Source organism: Desmodus rotundus, chromosome 4 (genome assembly GCF_022682495.2).
Source record: "Desmodus rotundus isolate HL8 chromosome 4, HLdesRot8A.1, whole genome shotgun sequence".
Taxonomy (NCBI): Eukaryota; Metazoa; Chordata; class Mammalia; order Chiroptera; family Phyllostomidae; genus Desmodus; species Desmodus rotundus.
Window position 1 is genome coordinate 92,679,669 of NC_071390.1, and position 23,268 is coordinate 92,702,936.

Sequence of the window (23,268 nt, forward strand, 5' to 3'; positions counted from 1 at the left end):
GCCTCAGACACTTAATGCTCCCAAGCTCCCACAGGCGCCTGAGCTGGGATGCTCAGCAAATGACTCCTCTGCCCAAGCTCAAAATTATTTTAATACTTTCCTAATGGGCATAAAATGTTTGTCCAGCCAAAGAAGGAATAGAGCATTATACTGACACTCTTGTCCTAAGACTCAAAATTGCTCTTTTAATATCCGGGTGTTCAAGGCAAAGGTATGTTCTCCTGACTGGCAGTGAGGATGGCACCAGGTGCAAACGGAGAGTGGCACGCTGAGGGAGGCCGGCCGGGCTGTGCAGATGGGAGCCAGCAGGGCTGATGCGCAGCAACAGCTGGAGAGGAAAATGGCCCTAAGATGTGACTTGGGTGACTGGACATCTTTGCCAGGAGGGACACATCTGCCCCTTCTTCCCTGAGGAAAGGAAGATTTCTTCTTCCATCTGTTGTTTTAGTCCTTGTTGGGCCTCCAGCATCTTGGAAATGAAGAAATGCTCCGTTCTAACTGGTGCACAAATGGGTACTTCAAGAAGCCACTCATCCTTCCACCCACGATCCTTAACAAACATTCTTGAGCTCCTGCTTTATGCTAGACAATGCTTTCCTCTTGTGATAAACAAGTTAAAAAAAAAGATACAGTCTCTGCTCCCTGTGAGCCCGAAGTTCAGTAAGAGACAGATTTTAACCAAATAATCAAAGCATTAAAGACAAACTTGCCCTTGATGGTGCTATAAAGGAAAAGAAAATAAGGCCACTACAGACTACGAGAGCGGTCTCTGACCCAGAAAGCATTCCAGGAAGGCTACTCTGAGTTAGGGATGTAGGAACTGGGGTCTGAAGGATGAGAAGACATTAACTGGAAAAAAGAATAAAAAAGAAAAGAAAAAAAGGAAGTGTGTTTCGGGCAGAGGGAAGAGAACATGCAAAGGCCCGGTGGTGAGTAGTGTGTAAGGTAAAAGGGTCTAGAAGGTGACTGGTGTGGATGGTGCACAGGAGATGGGGAAAGAGAAGAAGGCAGGTTTGCAATGAGAGATGCAAGCATGCACCAGCCCATGCAGGGCCTTGTAAGCCCTAGTAAGGAATCCAGTCATTACTCTAGGAGTGGTAGGAAGCCATTCAGGGGCTGTCGGTGTGTAGTGAGCTGCGGCGGGGTGAGGAGGCAGGTCTGTATCAGATTTGGGCTTTGGCAGAATGACGATCTGGGCTGCAAAAAAGACTAGATGCCCTGGGACTAGAAGGAGGCAGCTTTGTTCGTGCAGATAAGACCAGATCTTGTCCTGGACTGAAATGTGGTAGAGAAGTAAATGGAAATGAACCTACTTACAAGGAAAACTGACATTTTCCGTGATGACTAGATATGGTGAAGGGCAGGGGAAGGGTGAAGGAGAGGGAGGTGTTAAGGATAATGCCTGTGATTCCAGCATCTTCTACATGGATGGCTTTTCAAAATCCATCTTAAGTCCTCTCTGACAGAAATAACACTCAGGTGCTAATTTTTGAAGTAGCTTCAGATCCAGTGGCATTTCTGAAGGCCATGTTTTCTTTTATGGGTATTTTGGCTGCTATCTGAATTTTTCTGAAGAAAATTTCAGCTTGCATACTATAAAAAATTAATTATTTAATATACATGTCCATCATCATCCATTACTATTATTCATAAGAGGAAGCAGTTATGTATAGATGTACATTAAGATTCACAGGCAGTTCTTAAATACTTAAAAAATAACAATTACACTAATGGCATTGGCCCAGAATCCCATGAACAGACTCAAAATAATAATGCAGCAAGTAAACAAGGTGGAGAAAAACAAAAATCAGGTCAGTCTTCAGTGACCAGAGGGGAGAGGGGAGGAAATTTCAGGGGAAAAGGGTGAAGGGTTTGCAGGAACAATTATAAAGGACACATGGACAATAACTGGGGGTGGGGGAGTAATGGGAGGGAGGCGGGGAAGGCAGAAAACTGTACTTGAACAACACTTAAATAAGAACAAACTGACAGTAACCAGAGGGGAGGTGGGAGGGGATAACAGGGGGAAAAGGAGGGAGGGTCTTCAGGAACATGTATAAAGGACACATGGACAAAACCAAGTGGGGAGGGATCAAGGATGGGAGGTGGGGATGGGTGGGGTAGGGGAGTGGTGGGAAGAAAATGGAGACAACTGTACTTGAACAACAATAAAAAAATGATACAAAAAAAAAATCAGGTCAGTCTTTTCACCTCAACTGGAGCCTCAAAATATTATCTTAAATAACAATGGATAGAATTGTTATTCCTTCATCATTCTCATAAAGTTTTTAAAAAAAATTTTAGACTCTGCCTGAATAAACAGGAGAGATGCACTGAAAACATTTGGCACAAAAGAGAGGAAAAGATAGAGGGCCATTAGGAGAAATGTATTCTCCCGCAACTGAACACATGCATGTTTTACTGGCCATTTTCCGATGCTGCAGCGTGAACACCACTCCAGTTCTGGCAGGGGTGGGTGGTGAGGTGGGACAGTCCACCCAAGTGTGCTGAACACTCATGTTAACAAAACACACGTGGTCTTTCAAGGGCCGATTTCAGGAATAAAGCCCCTGGGCACCATTCCTGCCATGTCTAAGGAGTAAGCGAGGGCTGGCAGAAAATTCAATACACAGAAAGTCAATCCCCATTTTGCCATTGGGTCCCCGTGTCCCAGTTTGTACATTCTATCTGTCCAGAATTCTCATGATGGGGTGGTATGACAGACAAAGCTCAAACCTGTAAACAGGACATTCCACCTCTGAGCTGGGTCAACCTCTCTCACTTCCCCTCTCCCTCCCGGCTCCTTCACGTGGCCTGAACACAGGCAGCCTGCTGAACCCCGGCTACCGTGCAACATGGCTCTGTGATCTGGAGAAACACTCTTCATTCATTCAGCAGATTTCCCGAGCATCTACCACGAGCCAGGCAGCCCTCTAGAGGCTTGGATAAATCAGGAAACAAAGTGCCTGCTCTTACGGCACTGACACTCCAGTTGGGGTGTGGGGAGGCGAAGGAAAAGAAAAGCATAAAGGAGCAGATCACACAGGATTTTGGAAGATGAGGAGTTCTGGGAAAGGAGAGCAGCATAAGGGGAATGAAATGTGGTGCCGGGTGCAGGGAGGCGTAGCATTATTAAAATAGAGCGGATGAGGCAAGTCTCCAATAAGAAAGCTACGTATAGCAAGCAAAAACATGATGGAGATGAAGGAGGTGGCGGGCAGATATTAGGGAGTGGTGTTCCAGGCAAAGGAACAGCCTGGCTGGAGGAAGAGGTTCAGGGGCACATTAGAGAACAGCCACCCAAGGGAGGGCTGGAGTGACCAGGGCAGGAGTCACAGGAGCCAGGCTGGGTTGGTCTTTGACAGCCGGATGACAACTGTGGTTTCTACTAGAAGAGAAAAGGAATCACAGGGGGGTTTCCTGACTTGCTAGAGGCTCGCGGTCGTCATTTGTCAAATGCACGTAATAAAGGTATTAAAGGAAACGCACGACTACTGCAGGGGAAAGTGATCACGTGAGGTCTGCGTGAGATTCAGAGAGCCTGGTGCCTGGTACAGCCAGAGCCGTGCACATTAGCACCCTCCGCCTTCCTCAAGCACTTCTCAGCCTGCCTCCTCTCCGCACACCTACCTGTGCCCATAGGAAACCTTGCTTCGAGACCTGCCCCCTCCAGAGTTTGGACCTGTTCCTCCAAAGGAGACAGCATCCTCGTTCTCAGTGATCAGAAGCCCTCTCTTGTGAACGTCATAACCACTCACCCCATGTACCTATTTGACACATTCACACAGGGGACATCAAGGAGAGATGTGACCTGGGCTCACACCACAGGAGGGGCAGGGGCTGTGTTCATCACAGGGTGTGCCCCATTCAAGAGGCAGCAGCCCCTGCCCTCCAATTAATCATCGCCCTTCCCTGGCACTAGCCTGAGGATCCTTCCAAAACAGTAGACACAAGTATCCCCATGCACTTAAAATAAATTATTAAAAGGTATGCCATTCCGAATATCAAGATTATGTTTAATTTCAAATCTTTTCTATTTCTTATGTTAGCTCTCTGGATCAGGATTCTGATATATTGGCCCCAGAATCTAAAAACCTACCAACTTTGAAAGCCCACATTAAAATAAGATTTTTCCCATCAGGCTTTCTCGATGTATCCTCCTTCTACATACAATTATCACTCCTTTTTTGTTGTCATTGCCATGGTTTGCCATGTTGCCTCAAGGATATGTTTATTGACTTTAGAAAGAGGAAGGGAAAGAACAAGAGAGAGAGAGAACCATCAATTGGTTGCCTCCTGTATGCACTGCAACCAGGGACCGAACTTGCAACCCAGGTATGGGCCCTGACAAGGCATCAAACCCGCAACCTTTTGGTGTCCAGGGCAATGCTCCAACCAACTGAGCCACCCGGCCAGGCTCACTCCCTGTTTTTATATTACATCCTTTATAAACAGGTTTTGGTTTCATCATTATATCCATTAAAAAAATAACATCCTTTTGGAGGAATGTGGGATATAAATTATAACCAGTATTTATTGGGGTAGCTTCTCAAACTACACCCACCCCCCCTTTTTGAACACTGACCCCCTATTCTTAAGGGGAGCCCTGCAGCCATGTTTGTAAAGGGGGCCCCACTCACTATCTTCTCTGACCAATGAGTTAACTAAAGTGGGACATGTGACTTAGAACCGTTCCATTGAACACTAACTAGGCTGCCACGGAGTCTCTACTCCCCAGGAATTGGGGTTTGGGTGCAGTGATTTTTTTTGTTAGCCTCAGACTCCACTATGCTGTAACGGACTAGGGGTGCTGAGGTGACAGTGTACAGACCCAGAGACAGAAGAGAGACCACAAGAAACTTCTACTCCTGACTACCCTCTGCTTCTCACTGCACACCCATGGCCACATGTTCTGATCCAGGGCCCCACACAATGCCCCTGGGTCCCTGTTATACATCTTTCCCTGCTCCTATCTTAGCTCAAGCTACTTTGGGAGCTTTTTGTTACTTGCAACCAAGAAGGTCCTAAGAAATACTGGGTTGGCCAAAACGTCCATTACTTCTATTCCATTAAATAAAAGATATTTTTTCATACTCTAGTTTCTCTTCAGAACACATAAATCTTTTGCCTTTTTAAATAAAAGACACATTTTTCATTTTCAGCAATAACTTTATTGATTTGGATATTCTGAGTATGTCAGCTATCTCCCGCTATTGGCTTCTGGTGGGTAGAGGCCGGAGGTGCTGCTAAACACCTTCCAATGCCTAAGACAGCCCCACAGCAAAGAATTATTTGGCCAAAATACCAATAGCACCAAGAAACTTCGCAACCCACTTTTGATACGTATGATGAGGCACAGCACCTTCTCCACATGCTGCACAAATCCTTTTTTTTCATTGCAGTTGCGTTTTTACCATTCTTGAAATAATAAGGCATAACACGCCAAAGATGTTGGGTGTCTTCTTCCATTTTCAATATTAAAATGGCTGCACAGAAATTCACCAATTTTGATAATTTTTTAAATGCATGCTGATATGACAGCTGTCACAATACAATCTAACAAAATTGTTTCGAATGAAGTTAAAGACAGCCAAGCGCTCCTAGAGCCATCTACAGAAAAAATGTAATTGAGTTTTTAGCCAACCCAATAAAAAAGAGACCAGATGAATTTCCTTCGCGCTTAGTCCAGGGACAAGCTCACTGTTAACAACAGAGCGTGCAGAACAGGCATGAGCGTGATGGTGCTCTAGAGACTAATAGTGATCTGGCAGAGGCTGCTCTTCTTTCCAAATAACTGAGTAGAAACGCTAGTGGCTCTGAGTACCCCATAAGCTGTTGTTACCTGGTGTGAGAAGGAACACATAATTCAGCCACGCTTCCACCTGAAGGAAAGAGCCGCCTTCTGCTTACCTGTGGAATTTTGGAAGAAGAATGACAAAGCCAGACCTCAAGAAATGGTTCCCAAAGCAACACCACCCAGCAGAGCCTGGGAAAGGGAAAGAGGGAGCAGGGCAGGAGCCTTGTCAGTGTTCCCAGGCACTAACGACCCATGTTTTCTCCTCCCGCTTTCCCAGAGACATGGGAGGGCTCTCTGCCTTTGAACTTGCTCTACACCAGATGAAGTCCAGGGCACCGCTTGAAGAAGTATCTACCGTCCAGGGACAATTTTGTTCAGAAATTCCTTTGTTAGAGTTTGAAGCTTTAGCACTCTGGCAAGAACGCATAACCTGATTGGGAAAGGGAGAGAGAAAGGGAGGGTTATGCAGACAATGAAACCTACATTCTTCTTGGAAATTATGCAGACAATGCAGGCTCCTAGAAGGGAATATAAGTGATGTAACTTTGGATGGAAACACGGAGACTGCAAGGTTACAGCTAACTAATCTGTGTCAGAATGAGCAAGGCTTATCCTGCCCAGGCTAGTCTATTGGTAACTCTCTGATTAGATAAAGCCAGGGCTAAGAACAGACCAGAGAGATGTTCTAAAGGCTGAGGAGGACTGAGGGATAACTCCAGCATTTCAAACGACAGGCAGGTGCAAGAAGTGAGGTATCTACAGACAAACACCAGCCTCTGCGGGAATAAGCTCCTGCTGTTTGTGTTAAATGTCAGGTCTTGAAAGTTTAATGCTCTCAGATGTATAGTGATTTTGTGTTGGAATATCTTAATATCTTAAAAAAACATCTTGGGCAACATGTAAAGGGTAATACAAATAAAAATTAAAATAGGATTACTCTTTTTTAAAGCACAAGTAGGTTTATATAACTCAAGTCATTAAATAAGTATCTTCAGTGTATGTTGGGCATGGTGCTAGGTGCCCAGGACAGAAGGGTGAAGAGTATGCCAGATGATCCCTTTTCTTAAAGAGCTGTGGAGGGGCAGTGGGTGAGAAACAAGTGAGTAAAACCACAACTTACCCACAAGGGACGGAGCCTTCCCCAGAGCCATGTTGCCATAGAAACAGAGAGCTGAGGCTATGGGATCACTGTGGGGCCAGAGGAAGCTTCCTAGGAAGTGATACCTGAACTGGGTGTTAAGGGGAGGGAGAAAGGAAGATCATTCTTGCAGAGGAAGTACCTTGTGCAAAAGGATCAAAGCCTGAAACAGCATGTCCATCAGGAGCCTGCAAGAGCATCCAGGAACTTGTGAGAAATACAAATTCTCAGGCCACCCCTGGGGTGGGGCTCAGCAAGCCCTGCGTTAACAAGCCCTGGAGGTAACTGTGAGATGTGTAAAATCTGAGAACCTCTGGGCTAGAGGTCGCTATGTGGGGGGCCTTGTCACAGCAGGCTGTGTGTGTGCCCTGGACACCAGGGCACCAAGGCACCACCAGGCTACAGGGAGCCAACCAAGGGTTTTTAGCAAAACAATGACGATCAGATTGCATTTTAGAACAATCATTCCAGTACAGCTCAGAGAATGAATCAAAGGGAGGTAGCCAGCAAGCAGTGAGACAAGTAGGGAGGCTAATGCAGTAATTCTGGTGACAATGGCACAGGCCCCAAAAGGCAGTGGCAGAAGGATGAAGACAGAAAAGAAGACAGGAGGGGACTCTCTGGGACTTGGGGACGGGAAGCAGAAAGTGTAAGGTTAAGACCATGGTTGAACTAGAATGCCTGGGCTTGAATCCTAAGTATGTGACCTTGGACAAGGCAATCTCCCTATTTCTCAGTCTCAAATCTATAAAAGAGGGATATTAATTTCTACGAAAGCAAGCTCCACGGAAGCAGGGATTTTTGTTCGTTTACTTCCTTCGGAACCCTCCACACTTTGATCAATGTGTGCTTCACAGGAGGCCTTAAATAACTATCCGCTGAATGGATGAGTGATTGCTTGTGGGAGATGAGGAAGAGAAAAGAATATAAGAAAATTCCCACGCCTTTAGCTTAAGCAATTTGGTAGGCTGCGGTGTCATTTTTGAAGTTGGGAAAGCTGACAGGGAAGAATATTTTAGGAGAAAGATCAATTTTAGCATTCAGTGTTAGACATGCTGCCCCTCAGATGAATGCCCATCATGCAGAGGGGAAAGCGTCCCGGCACCTATGCATGAGGGTTAGAAATCAGGCTCCACCGCTTACCAATCATGTGAGCTTGAACAAATAATTTAACCTCTCGGTTCTCTATTTCCTCCTCTGCAAAATACAGAGGACAGTGGTACCCATCTCACAGGGTCACTGGAGAGACTGAATGAGATAGTGCATGGACGGTGCTTCTTCAAGGGCCTGGCCCACACGGTAGCACGTCCTCAACAAGCAGCTGTCATTGCAGTTACTGTTCAGGCCGCAGAGTTTGTAGACAAGAGGACCAGGGCGTTGTCCTAGAGAACACTTAGACTTATGGTGAGGTGCACAGAGACAACTTGGAGGGGAGACAGCAAAGAAGTAGATAAAGGGGCAGCAGGGAAGACAGATGTCACCAAAGTCCACATAGGGAGAACCCATAACCTGTAATGATACATCAACACAAGAAGAAAAGGGGGCTGAAAGAGTGGAGACTGCCTGTGCTCAGTTAAATTGAAATAAAACATAGAACAAGAAAACATTAAAGAAAGTAACTTCCCTTATTTCCCTGACTTTGGACACCACGGGCGGCCCCGCCACCAGACAGTCCCCCCTTGTGTGGTGGCTGGACAGGACCCAGTGTTACTTAAAAGGGCTGAAAACCACCAAAAAGGAACTCGGGACTGAACCAAGGTCACCTCTATGGCCAGTAACGTCCTTTGCCTTGTGTAGGAGACAAAAGGGAGACAGAATTATGCAACGTGTTCCATGACCAACAGCTGGGGTGCAGGAAACCCCAGGTTTAGAGCCAATGGGAACGTTAACTAGCTGGGTGAATTCAGTCAAGTCACTGAAGGACAAGTGTAAGTGGAGAATACCACCGCCTGGCCCAGCCACACAGGACTTGGCAACCCCACACAAATGAAGGGGAGACATTTGGAAAAGGATATGCTCTATATATACTTGATGCGAATAAAATGTCACATTTTACCCATCTGTGAAAAGGACAGAGAAAATTCACACTGTAGCTACTGGCTATGTCATCTGGCACATATGTAGCCCTTAAAAACTAGTGCACATTAGTTGTTTGTAGAATCTGTGCTTATTTGGTGTCTGTTTCCAGAGCAGTTTGTGTTGGGAGGTAATTTTCTCAAGTTTCTGAACTGCTTGTGAGGGAATAACTGACTGCAATTACGAGTGTGTCATTTGTTGCAGACAATCTTTTCAAGGAAATCTGGACAGTAGACAGCCTCGGAAGACGGAGGTCTTGTTCCCTTACAGGGACCATGGAAAGGATCAGGCAGGCTTACTGGCCATTACAAAAGCCTTAAGCTCCCTAAACTCAGGGTTCTCTCCTATAACACTGTGCATACAGGTGTCAACTGGCCCCCTGTGCATCACCAAATGGAAACTGGGGCTCAGAGAAAGAGTGTGAAAAGTACTAACAGAGTAGCTACTCTACTGCTGTGATGAACAAAGCCCCGTGTCCCGGACCTAGGAGGCTGGTGTCTGCCAGCACCCACGACACCGCGGCAGGGCCACGTGAGCTGGCAGGTAGGGCAAAACCTCAGACTCTTCACAATCCTTGACATTTTGTTACGGTTTTACAGAAGAGGGGCTGGTGTTTCCCTCCCACCCAACAGACTTTTCTCCAGCAGCCTGGCTTCCTCTGGTCTGCCCTGTGGAAGTCAGCGCTGTCAGAAGGCAGAAGAGATGTTAGCCTAATACAGACACTTTCTGCCCATGTCTGTGTGTGTGTGTCTTAAAGTACCGGGTTTTTTATTTTTTAAAATTTGTTTCGCCAATAATATCTACTTTCTTTTTTAAGAAACAGGATGACACACATTTTCTGAGGGAAGAAGTGTGACTAATAGACATCTTTGCTATAGATAATGTATAATTCTTTCATTTTAAGATGTTCTCATTTAACTGTAAATATTAAAAACACTAAGAAATAACTGCATATTTCAGGTAAAATTTAGTAAATATTGTACCTTCATTGTAAGTATTTATTACAAAAACAGCAGGAGAATGTAACTTAAATTCTCAGCTTAGACCGAATGAGAATACGCTGGCCTACCTTACCCGCCCCTGCAGAGAGAGCTCCCACTTGTGCGCATGCGCACGCTCCGTCAAGCCACAAAAGAAAACTACAATCAGAGTCCGCTACACTGACTTGTTGGAATTCAGAATTTGTCTTTAAAATGAAACAAAAGCATCCAAGAAATCATCTTGGAGAACCTGAAGTTCGAATTAAATCAAGAACTGAGTTTTTCTCCCAGTTGGCCTTTTGAAATGCTACATTCTAACAAACATGCGATATCCTGGAAATGCCACATAGTCTTCTTAATAACCATCACAGAAGTCATAATTCTGATCAAATCAAATAAGCACCAAAAAAAAATGGCAGGTACCTTCATTTCAAGCTCTTTTTACATTTCCATACTCATGTTTAAAATCCCTTTAATATTTTTACTGGACTGACAACAACTTTCTGATGCTTCATATTCAATCAAGACCCAAAACATCTTGACAGATGAATGCAGAATACATGGAGCACAACCAGAAAATCCCAATCCATTGATTACCATGTGAAAGAAGGCCTGGAGGCAATTAGCCCTTTGTTGTGGAAGACAAAAAACCTCCACGTAAAATGTTCTGTACACTGAGGCACCTTTGATCAGTCCTACTGGCTCAGTGACTCACAAAGGATGGGGGAGGGGGGGTCTGAAAACAAAAGGGCAGACTGACGGCACCATTTAGTTATTTATTCTGTATGTTCAGCTCAGTTTTTCCTCTTTCCAACTTCTCAGGACACTATAAAAAGAAATGAAATGGATTCTTTTCAAGCAAAAACATCAGCACTGCATACTAAGGAGAAAAGTACTGGTTTAACACAGAACCCATACAAACCACTAAATATCAAAGCGCTCTCTCCAGTTAGGTATTTTTAATAGGGGAAATGGGTTTCGACAAATCACTCTTTTGTATGTTCTTTTATATAAGAGTTTATTACACAGACACTTGGAAATTAATTTACATGTAAGACAAACTGTGGCCAAACCATTCACAGTGTTGGGATGGAAGGCTGGATTCTGAACAGGCACTGCCTTGGAAACTATCCAAGCGTGACCTCTGGGATTTTCCTTCTCTGTTGGAATTGTCTGGAAGCCTCTCAAGATGAACAACAGCATGAACAACGTGTGAATAAGCTGCACTTATTTCCTGTCATTTAAAAATGCCCACAACTTTCCCTTCTCTGGACAAAAGCTGTATGATATTAAAATGAGTTGAAAACATAAAACAACGGGTTAGGGATCGACATGCTTCTAAAGTGATTTATTAATTCAGATGAATGTAAAATCAATATGGAAATAGGAATTATATCTTAAAGGCTAAGAACATTGATATTTTCCACCAGTTAAAAGGGATGGTATGAAGGAATCATATGAATCGTGAATAGTAACAGTGAAATGAGCATGGCCTTTGGTTACAAACCACGGTTCAAATCTGGGCCCCAGTACTTAGTACATGTGACCCCAGACAAGCTGATAGACTCAATTTGCTCACCTGTAAATGGAGGTAGTAATAGCATTCACACGATATGAGAATTAATGCGTTAACGTACGTGTTTTGTGTTTACTATGCATTCAGTAAATGCATTATTAGTGCAATTAAAACTGTCATGGAAAAAGCTCACTTTTCTGATAACAAAATGCAATTATGTCACCTGTGTATTATTCAATTAATCTAGCAGATTTTTATCAGGACAGTTTTCTCACCATGGGAACAAAGATTACAAAGAGGATTTTAAATCTTCCTTTTTTTTTCCTTTGCAAGAAACTGTTTATTCTCAATATCAGACTTCTTTTAAAGCTGTTTAATCAGAGAGGGTCGCCATGGGAAAGTAAACCGCTGACAGCATGTATTAGGTTCACACTAATTTATAGAGGTAGCATCATGCTTATGAAAAATAAGCTGGCTGGGAGCCCACCATTTGCCCTTGAGCCCCTGCCAGCAGTGAAGTTTCATGCAATGTGACTAGTGAGGGAGGAGACCCTGGGTGATTAGTTAGTGCTCCATGTCAATCCTGTCTGACAGGCTTTCAGCCAGTAATGTAAAATAAGCCACCTGATTTTGACTTCCTCATCGCAGAACCGACTTCCCAGTGAACAAGTTTGTCAAGCACTTTAAATACTGAAGGAAGATCTCCTCCCTGTCTCCTTTAATATGAATCGTGCTGCCTTTGACACACAGTTTGCCTCTGGTAAATGGAAGACTGAATGGGAAAGAATCGAAATCAGGAAGCTTGTCTGCAAATTCTCTGAACACTGAGTTAAACTAAACTCATTTCCTAAGTCCCTATAAGTGTTTGATACTCAAAACAGAAAAACTGCCCTGTGGATGAAGAGATTTACCATAAACACCTAAAGGTCCATCAGTCTCTTTAAAAAGGTCAGTATAAAAACTGTACATCAGTAACTTTTACTAGATTTTACCACGAAGCTGTCAGTGTGTTTTTCTTCTTTTCACTGTCTGCTTCACTAGATGTTAACTTTTTAACCTATCATTTCTTAGCTATTGCTGCCATGTATTTATTTCATCCATGTGTTGTCCCAAGGTCGAAGCTGCTACGTCCAGGTCTGTCAGTTTACATTACTGCATGGGCAGTCCTCCGAAATCTATCACTATTTCAGTCAAGCTTCTGAAATTAGATTTAAAAGAGAAAGAAATAACTTTCCTAAATTAAATCAGTTCCTTTAACTAAGGCTGACCTTTGGGTAGATACTTTTTGTAAACATCACATGGGTCCTGCCCTTCTTAAAAGCTCTTCATTAGCCGGGGTCTCAAACCCACGCTCCGAATGTGAGATGGTGGGTAAAGGTGCAAATACTCCATCCTGGTCTATATAATATTGCCTCATCTTAGATAAAGGCTCTACAGGAATAAAACACTGTGTGTAAATACTCTCACCTATAGCACCTGCAGAGCAGTGTACACATACAAAAACATCTACAAACATCTTATGCTGTCAAATGCAGGCCTCATAGGATAAAATCATCTGTTTCATGACGCAGAGGCCCGGGGTTTAAAGATAGTTTGATTTAGGCTGTGCTTAATCAGGGAGGAGGCTGTTACTGATCTTTGCTCATACATTACTGGAGCTGAAAGGAGCCTCTGGGATCCAGCAAAGTCACGTCAGGAAACAGGAAACTGAGAACCTCCACTGAGAAGCTGGAATGGCAATCCCAACCTAAGTTCATTGTCTCCTGAGAATCCAAGGCAGCCCAACAGCTGAAAATGTCCAATCTAGGCAAGTAGCTCCCAAGGGTCCACATACAAACTTGAATTCTATGGCTTTCAAATGTCAGCACAAAGGTAGAGAAGCATCCAAGACACCAGGCAATTTTTCAACAAACACCTCAGAGGACTGGACCCTGCTACATGCCCAGGTGGATGAGTGGCCATAGGGCCCAAGCCCTGGAGGCACTTACAGTGAAGAGATAAGTAATAAATCATTATTAACATAAAAGCCAATTTACAATAAATGTCATAGATGAGAATGAGAAAAAAATGGTAAGTTCAGAAACGACTACCAGATAGTAAAAAGGAGGGAAGATTTCATGAGTCTGAGTCTTGAGGAGTGGGTAGAATTTCAGGAAATGGAGATGGGAAGCCTTCTAGATCAGTGTTTCTCACAGTTTAATGGATCAAGACCAGCATTTTCCCCTCCGTGAAACAGAATAGAATGTATTTCACGTGGCAAGATGGATTACTGCTTCATGAAACTTGGGTTCACACGTAAATCGTATTTCACACTGAGGGTCTTGATCAAAGAGTTTGAGAGCCGCTGTGTTGTTTAGTGGAAAATCAAGAGTGAACTCTATCTGGCTGGACAACAACCGAGTTATGAGGTCATCCGAGGCCAGACCACAGACGGTCCAGAACACAGCAGCAAGAAAACTAGATTTTATGCTACAGGGGCAGGGGGCTCATTGTCCTGTTTTAGCTTTTCACCTTTTTTATTTTTAAGCTTTATTGACACCTACTGTACTTAGTATGTCACACACATTGATCTCATTTAATTGTAACACACACCCCTGAAGTGGGTATTATCTCCATTATAGAGGGAAAAGTGAGAATCAGACAGATCACGTAACGAGCCCATAACATAAGGCCAGGTCTTCTGACTTCAAAGCTCCTAATGTTTAAAAAAAAAAAAAAAAGAGTAAAATTATACCAGGATCAGAGCTGGGCTTTAGGAATATTAACTTTGCACCTTCAAACAGTGAAAATGAATAGACTTTAGACAATTATATTATTACAGGGGTTTCTTTTGATCACTCAATTTTAAAATTTAAGATCAATTTAAATACGCTCCAAATCCTAGGCAGAAATCACAGCAAACCAACAGTTAAAACTGTTCTTTCTTAATGACCCTAAAAGGATCTGAGTGAAGGTTTTTATTTCTCAATAGCTACACTGGTAACCCTTTTACTTCATTCTGCAGCAAGGTAGTTAATGACTGTTATCACTTCAAAAATGCTTTGAAAAAAAAAATGAAAATAGGTGCAAATTCGTAAGTCTGCCTAAAGCAGAAATGCTAACATAAAAGAAATGACCCATTGCTTTCTTCAGACTCACTCACCCCAGCCCTCTGTTCGCACACCAGATTGATCCTACCTACCTCCAGGAACAGCTGTGAAAACTAATGCTGTCATCTGTGAAGAGCACAGAGCTTCAGGGGAAAGGAGCCTGGAAAAGCCCAGATATTATCACTGGGTGGGGGACCTGAGAACATACCAACAGTCAACTTCCTAATAGAAAAATGTGAAAAGGCAGTAACAGTAGACAGAATAATAGTGTGTCTAATTTAAAGGGGGAAAAAAATAAGAACTTGAAAGTGGCTACATCTGATGAATAGAGTATGGAAGACAGGAATATTGAACAATGAAAGAGAAATATTCTCCCCCTTTCTAATAAAAGGACCCCTTCCGCAGAGTCAAAGAAGCTCCTCCACATGGCCAGATAACCCGACTGCCCAACACTCAGAGATTCCAGGAGGGTTAAGCGCTCCTCTGTCCAGTGTGTGAGCTGGACAGAAAAATGTACACCGAGTATCCAGCAAATCAGCAATCTCTTCTCTGCACACTCTGAATGATCTGGGTGGTGGTTCTTGACTAACTGACACAGACCCTCTTTAAGAGTAATTCACTGACTCCCAATGTTAATATAACTTATTTTTATTAAAATATCCCTCAAATGCATAGAAACAGAAAACAGGTATAAAATCCCAAACACATTTATAAGTCCACTACAGACACTATTGAACCAACAGAACTCAAACCAGCAACAGATATGTTTTTTGGTGCCACTAAAATGCTGATGTAGCATCCAGCCTGGTTCTGTATTTCATCTGTTTTGGTATTTTGACTTTCATGTATGTTTATATAGAACACACTTGTTTACATAATATGTTGAACAAAACAAGCAAGTAACTTAGAGACCAGATTGGAAGGTTCAGATCTCATACTTAACCCAAAGTCAGCCTATTATATGAAGTGTCACATGATAACTCTACGGCTCTTATTTCAGAGGCTGCACTGCAGCATCATTGAAATTTGCATTTTTCCAGCTTTACTAAGGTATAATTGACAAATAAAAATTGTTTGTATGTAAAGTGTACAATATGGTGTGAAACGATTGCCACAATCAAGCCAATTAACATATCCATCACCTCCCAGGGTCACCATTGTGTGTGTGTGTGTGTGTGTGTGTGTGTTGAGAATACTTAAAATCTACTTTCCCAGACTTGAAGTGTACTGTAGAGGATTACTAACCGCAGCCACCACGCTCGACATCAGATCTCCAGGACACACCCAACCCGCCCAACTCAAGCTTTGACCAACATCGCCCCATTTCCTCTCCCCTTAGTCCCTGGCGACCCCCATTTTACTCTTTTATGAGTTAGACGTTTTTAGATTCCACATATAACTAAGATCATGCACTAAATGGGGGTCTAACCCAATCACTGCTAAAGTGAGAAACAGACTTTTTTTCATCGAGTGTTTACCAGCTATGCCTACCACCAGTGAATTACACCGCAAGGTGGGCGTACGCGCCCAGGCCTGCCCACATCCCGCTGGGACTGACTGCTCCCAGTGCAGTGTGACCACACTGCAGATGGCTTCTCATTTGTCTTCTTCAGTCTTCCCTATTGCCCTGGGAAATGTACCTTATACACATTCCACAGATGAGGAAACAGTTGGGTTAAGTGACTCACCCAAGGTCACACAGATTGATAGTGGTGGGCCCAGGACGCAAACCAGAAGGCTGGTCTTACTCCAGACCCCAAGTCCTAAACCACAAATGCCTCTTGACCACTGTATTTGCCACATGGCCCACATCCGGGAGCTAAGAACACACGCGTATTAGATGCAGTCACTGCCCTTACAGCCAAGCCTTCACGTATAATGTGGTTGAGCACCTGATCTGGAAGATGCTGATACTTTGATCTCCATTGGGTTATTCTGCATTCAAATAAGACAGGTGCCTTCAAAGACGTCAGAGACTTTTCCTGCAAACTGGTAGGATCTTATTTAGGATTTGAAAATGATTACAACTACTTCTGAAGAGTAAAAAACTGCCAGATATAGGCAGTGAGTTTAAAAATATGCCCAGAAATAAAAACGAGCTAACGTTTATTCAAGTTCTTAAAGTGAACCTGGTGCAGTTAAGTACTTTGCATGTATAAACTCAATGAAGTCTCACAACCCTCTAAGGTAAACACTTTTAACATCTACACTTTGCAAGTGTAGACACTGAGCTTAAGGGACATTAAGTGACCTGGCCTAGAGCGGGCACCCAGGCATCTGACTCCAGAATCCCAACCCACTCTGCATGACAGCTGGGAGGAGGCCTGCTGGCAAGATCCTTGCTGCCTCACTGCTCATCAGAACTTGGGACTTCTGCAACCAGTTTAATCTGTAACGTACTTGTCCTGTCTGGTTGGTCAAGAGATATTCTGCTGCAAAATAACACAGAACTGTAATAATTCAGAACCCTTGTGCTTTGAGACCAAAAAGTATTGGGATCCTAAGAAGAATCACTAATTAAAGGCCTATTCAGAATTCAGGTATGTTCAAGCAAAGAGATCCACACTGCCTTGGAAGCACAAAACTCAGCTTTGATCAGAAAGCCAGCCCACCGTTTCTGCAGCCACCACCTGAAACTATGATTGGTTCCGCAATGTGGGCATCACAAGTTGCACACGGTACCTGCAGGAAAAGGGTTCCTGGAACACTGCCACTAACCTCAGCCACGCCCACTCCTCTTGTCCACACAGCCATCTCCTCACTCATCAGGCAGGTGTACGTAACGGATGCCTGCTGCCAGGAGCTGACAAGGCCACTGCGTCAGGGCAGGAGAGAGATCCAAGGTAGACAGGGCCGAGGTGCCCAGGATGAAGTCCCCTCGGTGCTGAGTAGTTCCTTCTCATTGGTCACCAGTCTGTGCCAGGAGCTACAGGTGCCCTCTATACAGCAATAATTTTCATGGCCTGTGAAGTAGACAACGTGATCCCCAGCACACAAACGAGGAAACTGAGGCTCAGAGGCAACACAGTTCTAGGGAACAGCTTGAGGCCAGAGCCCCCTAAACCCACAGCTGTCTCCACTTCCCGGATGTGCTCTCCACTCCCTCTGCGCTCCTGCTGCAGAAGTGGCTGCAAGCAGCCGGGATGGATATTGGACTTGGGAAGAAAGGAATGGGTGCTAATCTGAGAAAGAAATATTTAAAACTAGCAAAGATTTTTAGAGATCATCTATGTTCTTGTTTGTTTACAGATTATGAGACTTACACAGAATTACAGTTTTTATATTTTTAACTAGAATTACTGAATCCTTACTATCTAACAGACTCAGCCCTGGTACCTTTAAATAAATTATCACGACCTCATGAGGCAGGCATCCCATTTTATAGGTGAGGAAGCTAAGGCCTAAGGAGGTTATACACCTGATTAAAGATCTTTTGCTGGGATGGGGAGAAAAGGCACACAACTGTAATTGAATAACAATATAAAATTAAAATTAAATTTAAAAAAAAAATCTTTTGCTGCCATGTCCTGTGCTCATCACAAACCATTATCCACCCTCAACTGAACTAGCCAAGGTTCATGTCTCCGGGGCTGTCTCTCCCTGTGAGAAGGTGGCAAGGACCCCACGCGGAGGTCTCCACAGTCACATCCCTCTGCACCATCACCTGGTTTTGCTCCATTTTTCTGTGGCACTGTTATCTGACAGTGTTATCTCAGGCACTGCTCCCCATGGACAGAGGTCGGGTTTACCTTCTCCTGCACTCTGTGTGGCCCCCTGTGAGGGGCTCAGCTAAACGTCCCGACACGGAGGCCTGGAGGGCCCTGTATTGTCACTTCCTGGCACGGCTTTTCCTAAAGCATGAGCGGCAGCAGGGAAAAGCATGCTCCCAGGAAGGCTTGGGTTCTGCACCCTCTTGTAGGGGGGCCACATCTGCATCCGGCAGAGGACACAGCCGTTCTGAGGCCACAGCACTCACTGAAAATGGTGTAAAGGGCTCCAGAATCAACTGTTGCTTATGAAGTTGCTCTATTTTTACAATGACTTAGAGCACTTAACCTCTCAGGGTCCAGCCAAGGAGTAGCAGTAGTTACTCCATGGCTGTCCGTCCTGCTGTCCACCCTTGGCCAACAACAGGTCTGGCCAGCAGTGGAGCAACCCATGGGCCTCCTCTCTGAGGGAGGCAGGGCAGGAGGTCATGTCAGTTCATTGAGTTACCTCCTTAGTCTGGCCGAGGGACCCCCAGATGGACAGGGAGGGGGGACAAGGACCACTCAGCTGACCAGAGGTAGGGTCTGGGATAGTCCCCCAACATCTAAGATTCACATCTGAATGACCCCAGCTCAAAGCCAGCAGACTTGTGGTCAGTAAATATTAGGTTCAAGCCACTTAGGGAAAACTGATTCAGTTTCTCTCCATTACTTGGTACACACATATTACTGTACTATTCAATGAAATAGCTGATTTTATTGAATGCACAACATAAAAATTTCTTCAAAATTAATATTTTATTATACTTTGCATCCATTTATGTTGAAATATTTATCAACATGTTTTGTGACTGCCTGTGCAGGAATTTATTCAAAGCTATTCCATTTTGCTCTTTGTTTTGTGCTGATTTTACTGATAAATTTCCTTTGTACGTACTTTAAAAGAATCCATTCATATTTATTTGATATTACAGTTTGCTTTTGCATTACTATTAATCACCAAAACATTATACAAGTATGTCCTTTTTTTTAAAGCTCTGCATGTGCGATGTAACAGTGTCACCTACACACTCTGCACCCGTGGGCTTCTTTTATTATCTGTGGGATTTAATAGTTGGGAGGGACTATAGGATATTATTGCATATCTAGATATTATGTTTCCTTCTGGAATTTACAAGACTATTATGGCATAAACAAAATTCTTCCCCTCCCCCCAAAAAACCACTTCAAGTCACTTTCAATACATTTATGATTGAAGTACATAATTTTCTTCAAATAATGATTTGTAAACATTGGAAAATCTCTTACGAATCTCTGCTTCTGAGCCATGAGCCTCTCCAGTTTCAGCCTGTACTGAATCCTAAACTCCTTATCTGGTCTCAGAGGAAGTGGGGCCTCAGATTCCCCAAACACAAATGACCTCCGGACCAAGCGCACCCAGATCCTTCCACCCACTCTGCTGCCACGACTCCCCCTCGGCCCCACACCACACACAGCTCATGGTGACTTACAGCAAAATCAGGAGGTTCCTCTAGGGTGGGAGAAACATTGAAGAGTTTATTGGGCCCTGGCTGGCATAGCTCAGTGGATTGAGCATGGGCCTGCAAACCAAAGGACTGCCGGTTCAACTCCCAGTCTAGGGCACATGCCTGGATTGCGGGCCAGGTCCCCAGTGCAGGCCATGTGAGAGGCATCCACACATTGATGTTTCTCTCCCTCTCTTTCTCCGTCTCTTTCTCCTTCCCTTCCCCTCTCTCTAAAAATAAATAAATAAAATATTTTTTTTAAAAAAGAGTTCATTGGGGCTTTCATCCCTCAACATTGTTTTCCCTTCAGATTCTTTCTTCTAGTGATCTTTTGTATTTTGTAATACTCTCTGGGTGGGGGAGAACTGTGGATAAAAACTTACATAACTTATCCTAACGAAATTTTAATTTATAAACCGAGGTAGGCAGACTCCAACACGGCTTCCAATTATCCCCACCTCATGGTGTTCACACCCTTGCGTAGTTCCCTCCTATAACACTGTATCTGGGTTGGCTACGTGCCCAACAGAATTCAAAAGAAGTGATGAAATGCCATTTCCAAGATTAGCTCATAAAAAGACTCTAGCTTCCGCCCTGGCCAGTGTGGCTCAGGTGGTTGAAGCGTCTCTTGTAAACTGGAAGGTTGCAGGTTCGATTCCCGATCAGGACACAGAACTGGGTTGCAGGTTTGGTCCCTTCGAAGCACATTTGGGAGGCAACCAATTGATGTTTCTCTTACATCGATGTTTATCTCTTTCTATCTCCCTTCCTCTGTCTGGAATCAATGGATATAACCTCAATTGAGGATTAAAAAAAAAAAAAAAAAAGACTCTAGCCACTATCCTGGTCACTAGTGTAATTTTTCTTTCCCTCAGATCAGCACGGTGCTGAGAAAAGGCACCATGCAGTGAGCAGCCCTATGGAGAGGCCTGCATGGCAAGAAGCGAAGCCTCCTGCCAACACCCATGGGAGTGGGTTTGCAAGCAGTCCCTCCGCCCCAGTCAGATTGCCAGATGACTACAGCCTCAACTCACAGCTTAACGGACACTTCATGGGAGAACTACTCAGCCAAGCCACTCCCAGCTTCCTGATTTTCAAATCACATGAGATAATAAAAGTTTCTTGCTTTAAACTGCTAGGTTTGGGGATAATTTGTTACACAGCAATAGATAACTAATACACATAGGTTTTCATATTCCTCTGTCAGCTTTCTTCAGTTCTCAAAGCTTCTATTATAAACCTGAGAATTAGTTTTATAAACAGAAATGTAAAGTCCTGGCATGGGCTTGATGGAGATGCTACACAGAAGATATGAGCATGGATAACAGCAAGTTGAAATACATTCTTTCCGTCCTAAGATTCTACTGACACCCAAATCCTCCCAATCTGTCTTCTCTACATCACTCAGGTAGGCTCAAAAATATGCATCCAAGATGTAATTTCACTCACAAAAATACAAGAATTATTACCCAAAATATTATAATCAATTGCCTCCAGTACTGACTGAGGATTACAGAAGGATTTAAATTTAAGAGACATTTTGTATTAGTTTTAGTAAGAACTTTTTGCCAAGAAAAACCTGGTGTCGAATAACTGTTCAGGATGAACAGTCACCCTGCCACCTACAGTGGAAGGATGCAGTGACACAAAGACCACGGGCCTCAGGTTCAGCACAACTAAGTTCACATCCAGGATCCAATTCTCCCTGGCTGTATGATTTTGGACAAATCACTTTACCTCTCTGAAGCTCGGGTTCCATACCTACAAAATAGTGAAATCCTCACCTACCTCGTAGGGGCACAGCTGCCCTCATGCCTTCCTTCTCTAGACAGGGTGGATGAAAACACACCTCTAGACGCTTTCCAGCCCTCTGGCTCTCTGCTCCAAGCTTTACGCTGGCTTGAGATAGATAGATGTGGATTCATTAGCACTCGGGAATTCACACCTACCAACCTGCCTTCTCTCGGCAAACCCTGACTCTCGTTTCCTGAATATTTCTCGCAGGAAGATTATATGCTGGTATGCATCACTTTCTTCTGGAAGAAAATGCGGAGTAAGCCAGGACGCTAAATCTCATGAAGAACATGACACTAACTAGTTCGGTGCTCATAAAGCACATCGTCGCACCCCTCTGGGTCTCGGTTATCCTGTCGGGATACAGGAGGGATGGGATAAATGATTACCTAGGTCATTTCTACCTCTACAAGCCTGGATTCTGATTTTAGGGCATATGGAGAATGCTTCAGAAGTCTTTACTTTATGGTGGGGTTTTCGTTTAAGGGACAGCTATCTCCGTACAGTTTCTCTCTGCCTCCCTTGCTCCCTCTCTGTTCCTCCTCTTAATTTAAATCCATGTAAAATGCTCTCATTCCCTTTGCAAAACATATTTTGCATAGTTGAATGCTGGCAGCCAGCAGGCAGAGTACTTAGGCAAATCTCCTAACCTCACTGTGTTTCATTTTTCCTCATCTATGAAAACAAAATAAAGTCTTACCTGACTGGGGCGCTGTGAAGATTACATGAGTCAACGTATGAAAAGAGCTGAGAACACACAGCCAGCACCAAATGAGGGTCAGCTACTGGTGGTCGCAGTGCCAACACACCTGCTCACACCGCTTCCCACCAACGGAGCATGTGCTTCTGCCAGGCGGGCCGTGTTTCCCTCTCAGACCCTGTTGTGCGGTAGTATTTGCTCTGCATTTACACTGTCCAAGCATCATGTGAATGCAATTAAATAGGAATGTCAAAAAAGTCACCGCTGTAAAAATTAAGCTAAATTGCCTCATAAAGGCAAACCACGAGAAGTCTGCTGTTGAACTGGCTGTGAGAGAGACAACTGGGAACGACCGGAAGAACCCGGGATCCTGACTGAAGATTACTTTGCAAATGCTCCTGCTGAATTCTAGACCACTTAAAGAAGTGGAAATGGACACTGTGGCCAAGAAATTATGTCTGAAGTTTACATAAGAAAGATACTGCAGTCAGAGGACCCTTCGTTAAGGAGAAGGTTTCGGGCCAACAGCGGAACATTTTTGGTTCTCAAAATTTTACAAGTGACAGAGACAGCAGCAGGGTCTTCACGTGTACAGTACTGGCTTGGAAAAAACAAAATGCTAATCAACGTGTTGCTTAAAAATTATGTTTCCACTCAAAATAACATGTTTAAAGTATGTGTCATTTTTCACGTGCCCCCATCATTTTAACTGACTCTTCGGGTTAACCGATTTAGTTGCCCACAGGGCTTCAACTGCGTGTGTCCACGTTTTCACACACGTGGATGTGCCAGTGGGGTCACGGAATTCCCGTCAGACCATACATCACATCTGTTCTTGGCCTGTTATTTAATATACTTACATAACACATCTATACACACACACACACGTATAAACTTATAAGCAAAAGTTTTGAGACTTTACATGTTTTCAGAGAATCTCCTAAT

At 43.9% G+C, this 23,268-nt stretch overlaps 1 protein-coding gene across 4 annotated transcripts in view; it reads right to left on the reverse strand.

Annotated features, from left to right (window-relative positions):
* TSPAN5 (tetraspanin 5) overlaps positions 1–23,268 on the reverse strand; it is a 170,120-nt gene that overhangs the window by 34,981 nt on the left and 111,871 nt on the right. Inside the window, exon 1 of one of the 4 annotated variants that reach the window (XM_053923105.2) lies at positions 17,315–17,365. The exons of the other annotated variants lie outside the window; for them this stretch is intronic. Within the exon in view, the coding sequence (XP_053779080.1) occupies positions 17,315–17,362 (48 nt within the window). The 5' untranslated portion in view covers positions 17,363–17,365. Of the gene's footprint in view, positions 1–17,314; positions 17,366–23,268 lie in introns of those variants that run through there. 4 annotated transcript variants of the gene reach the window in all.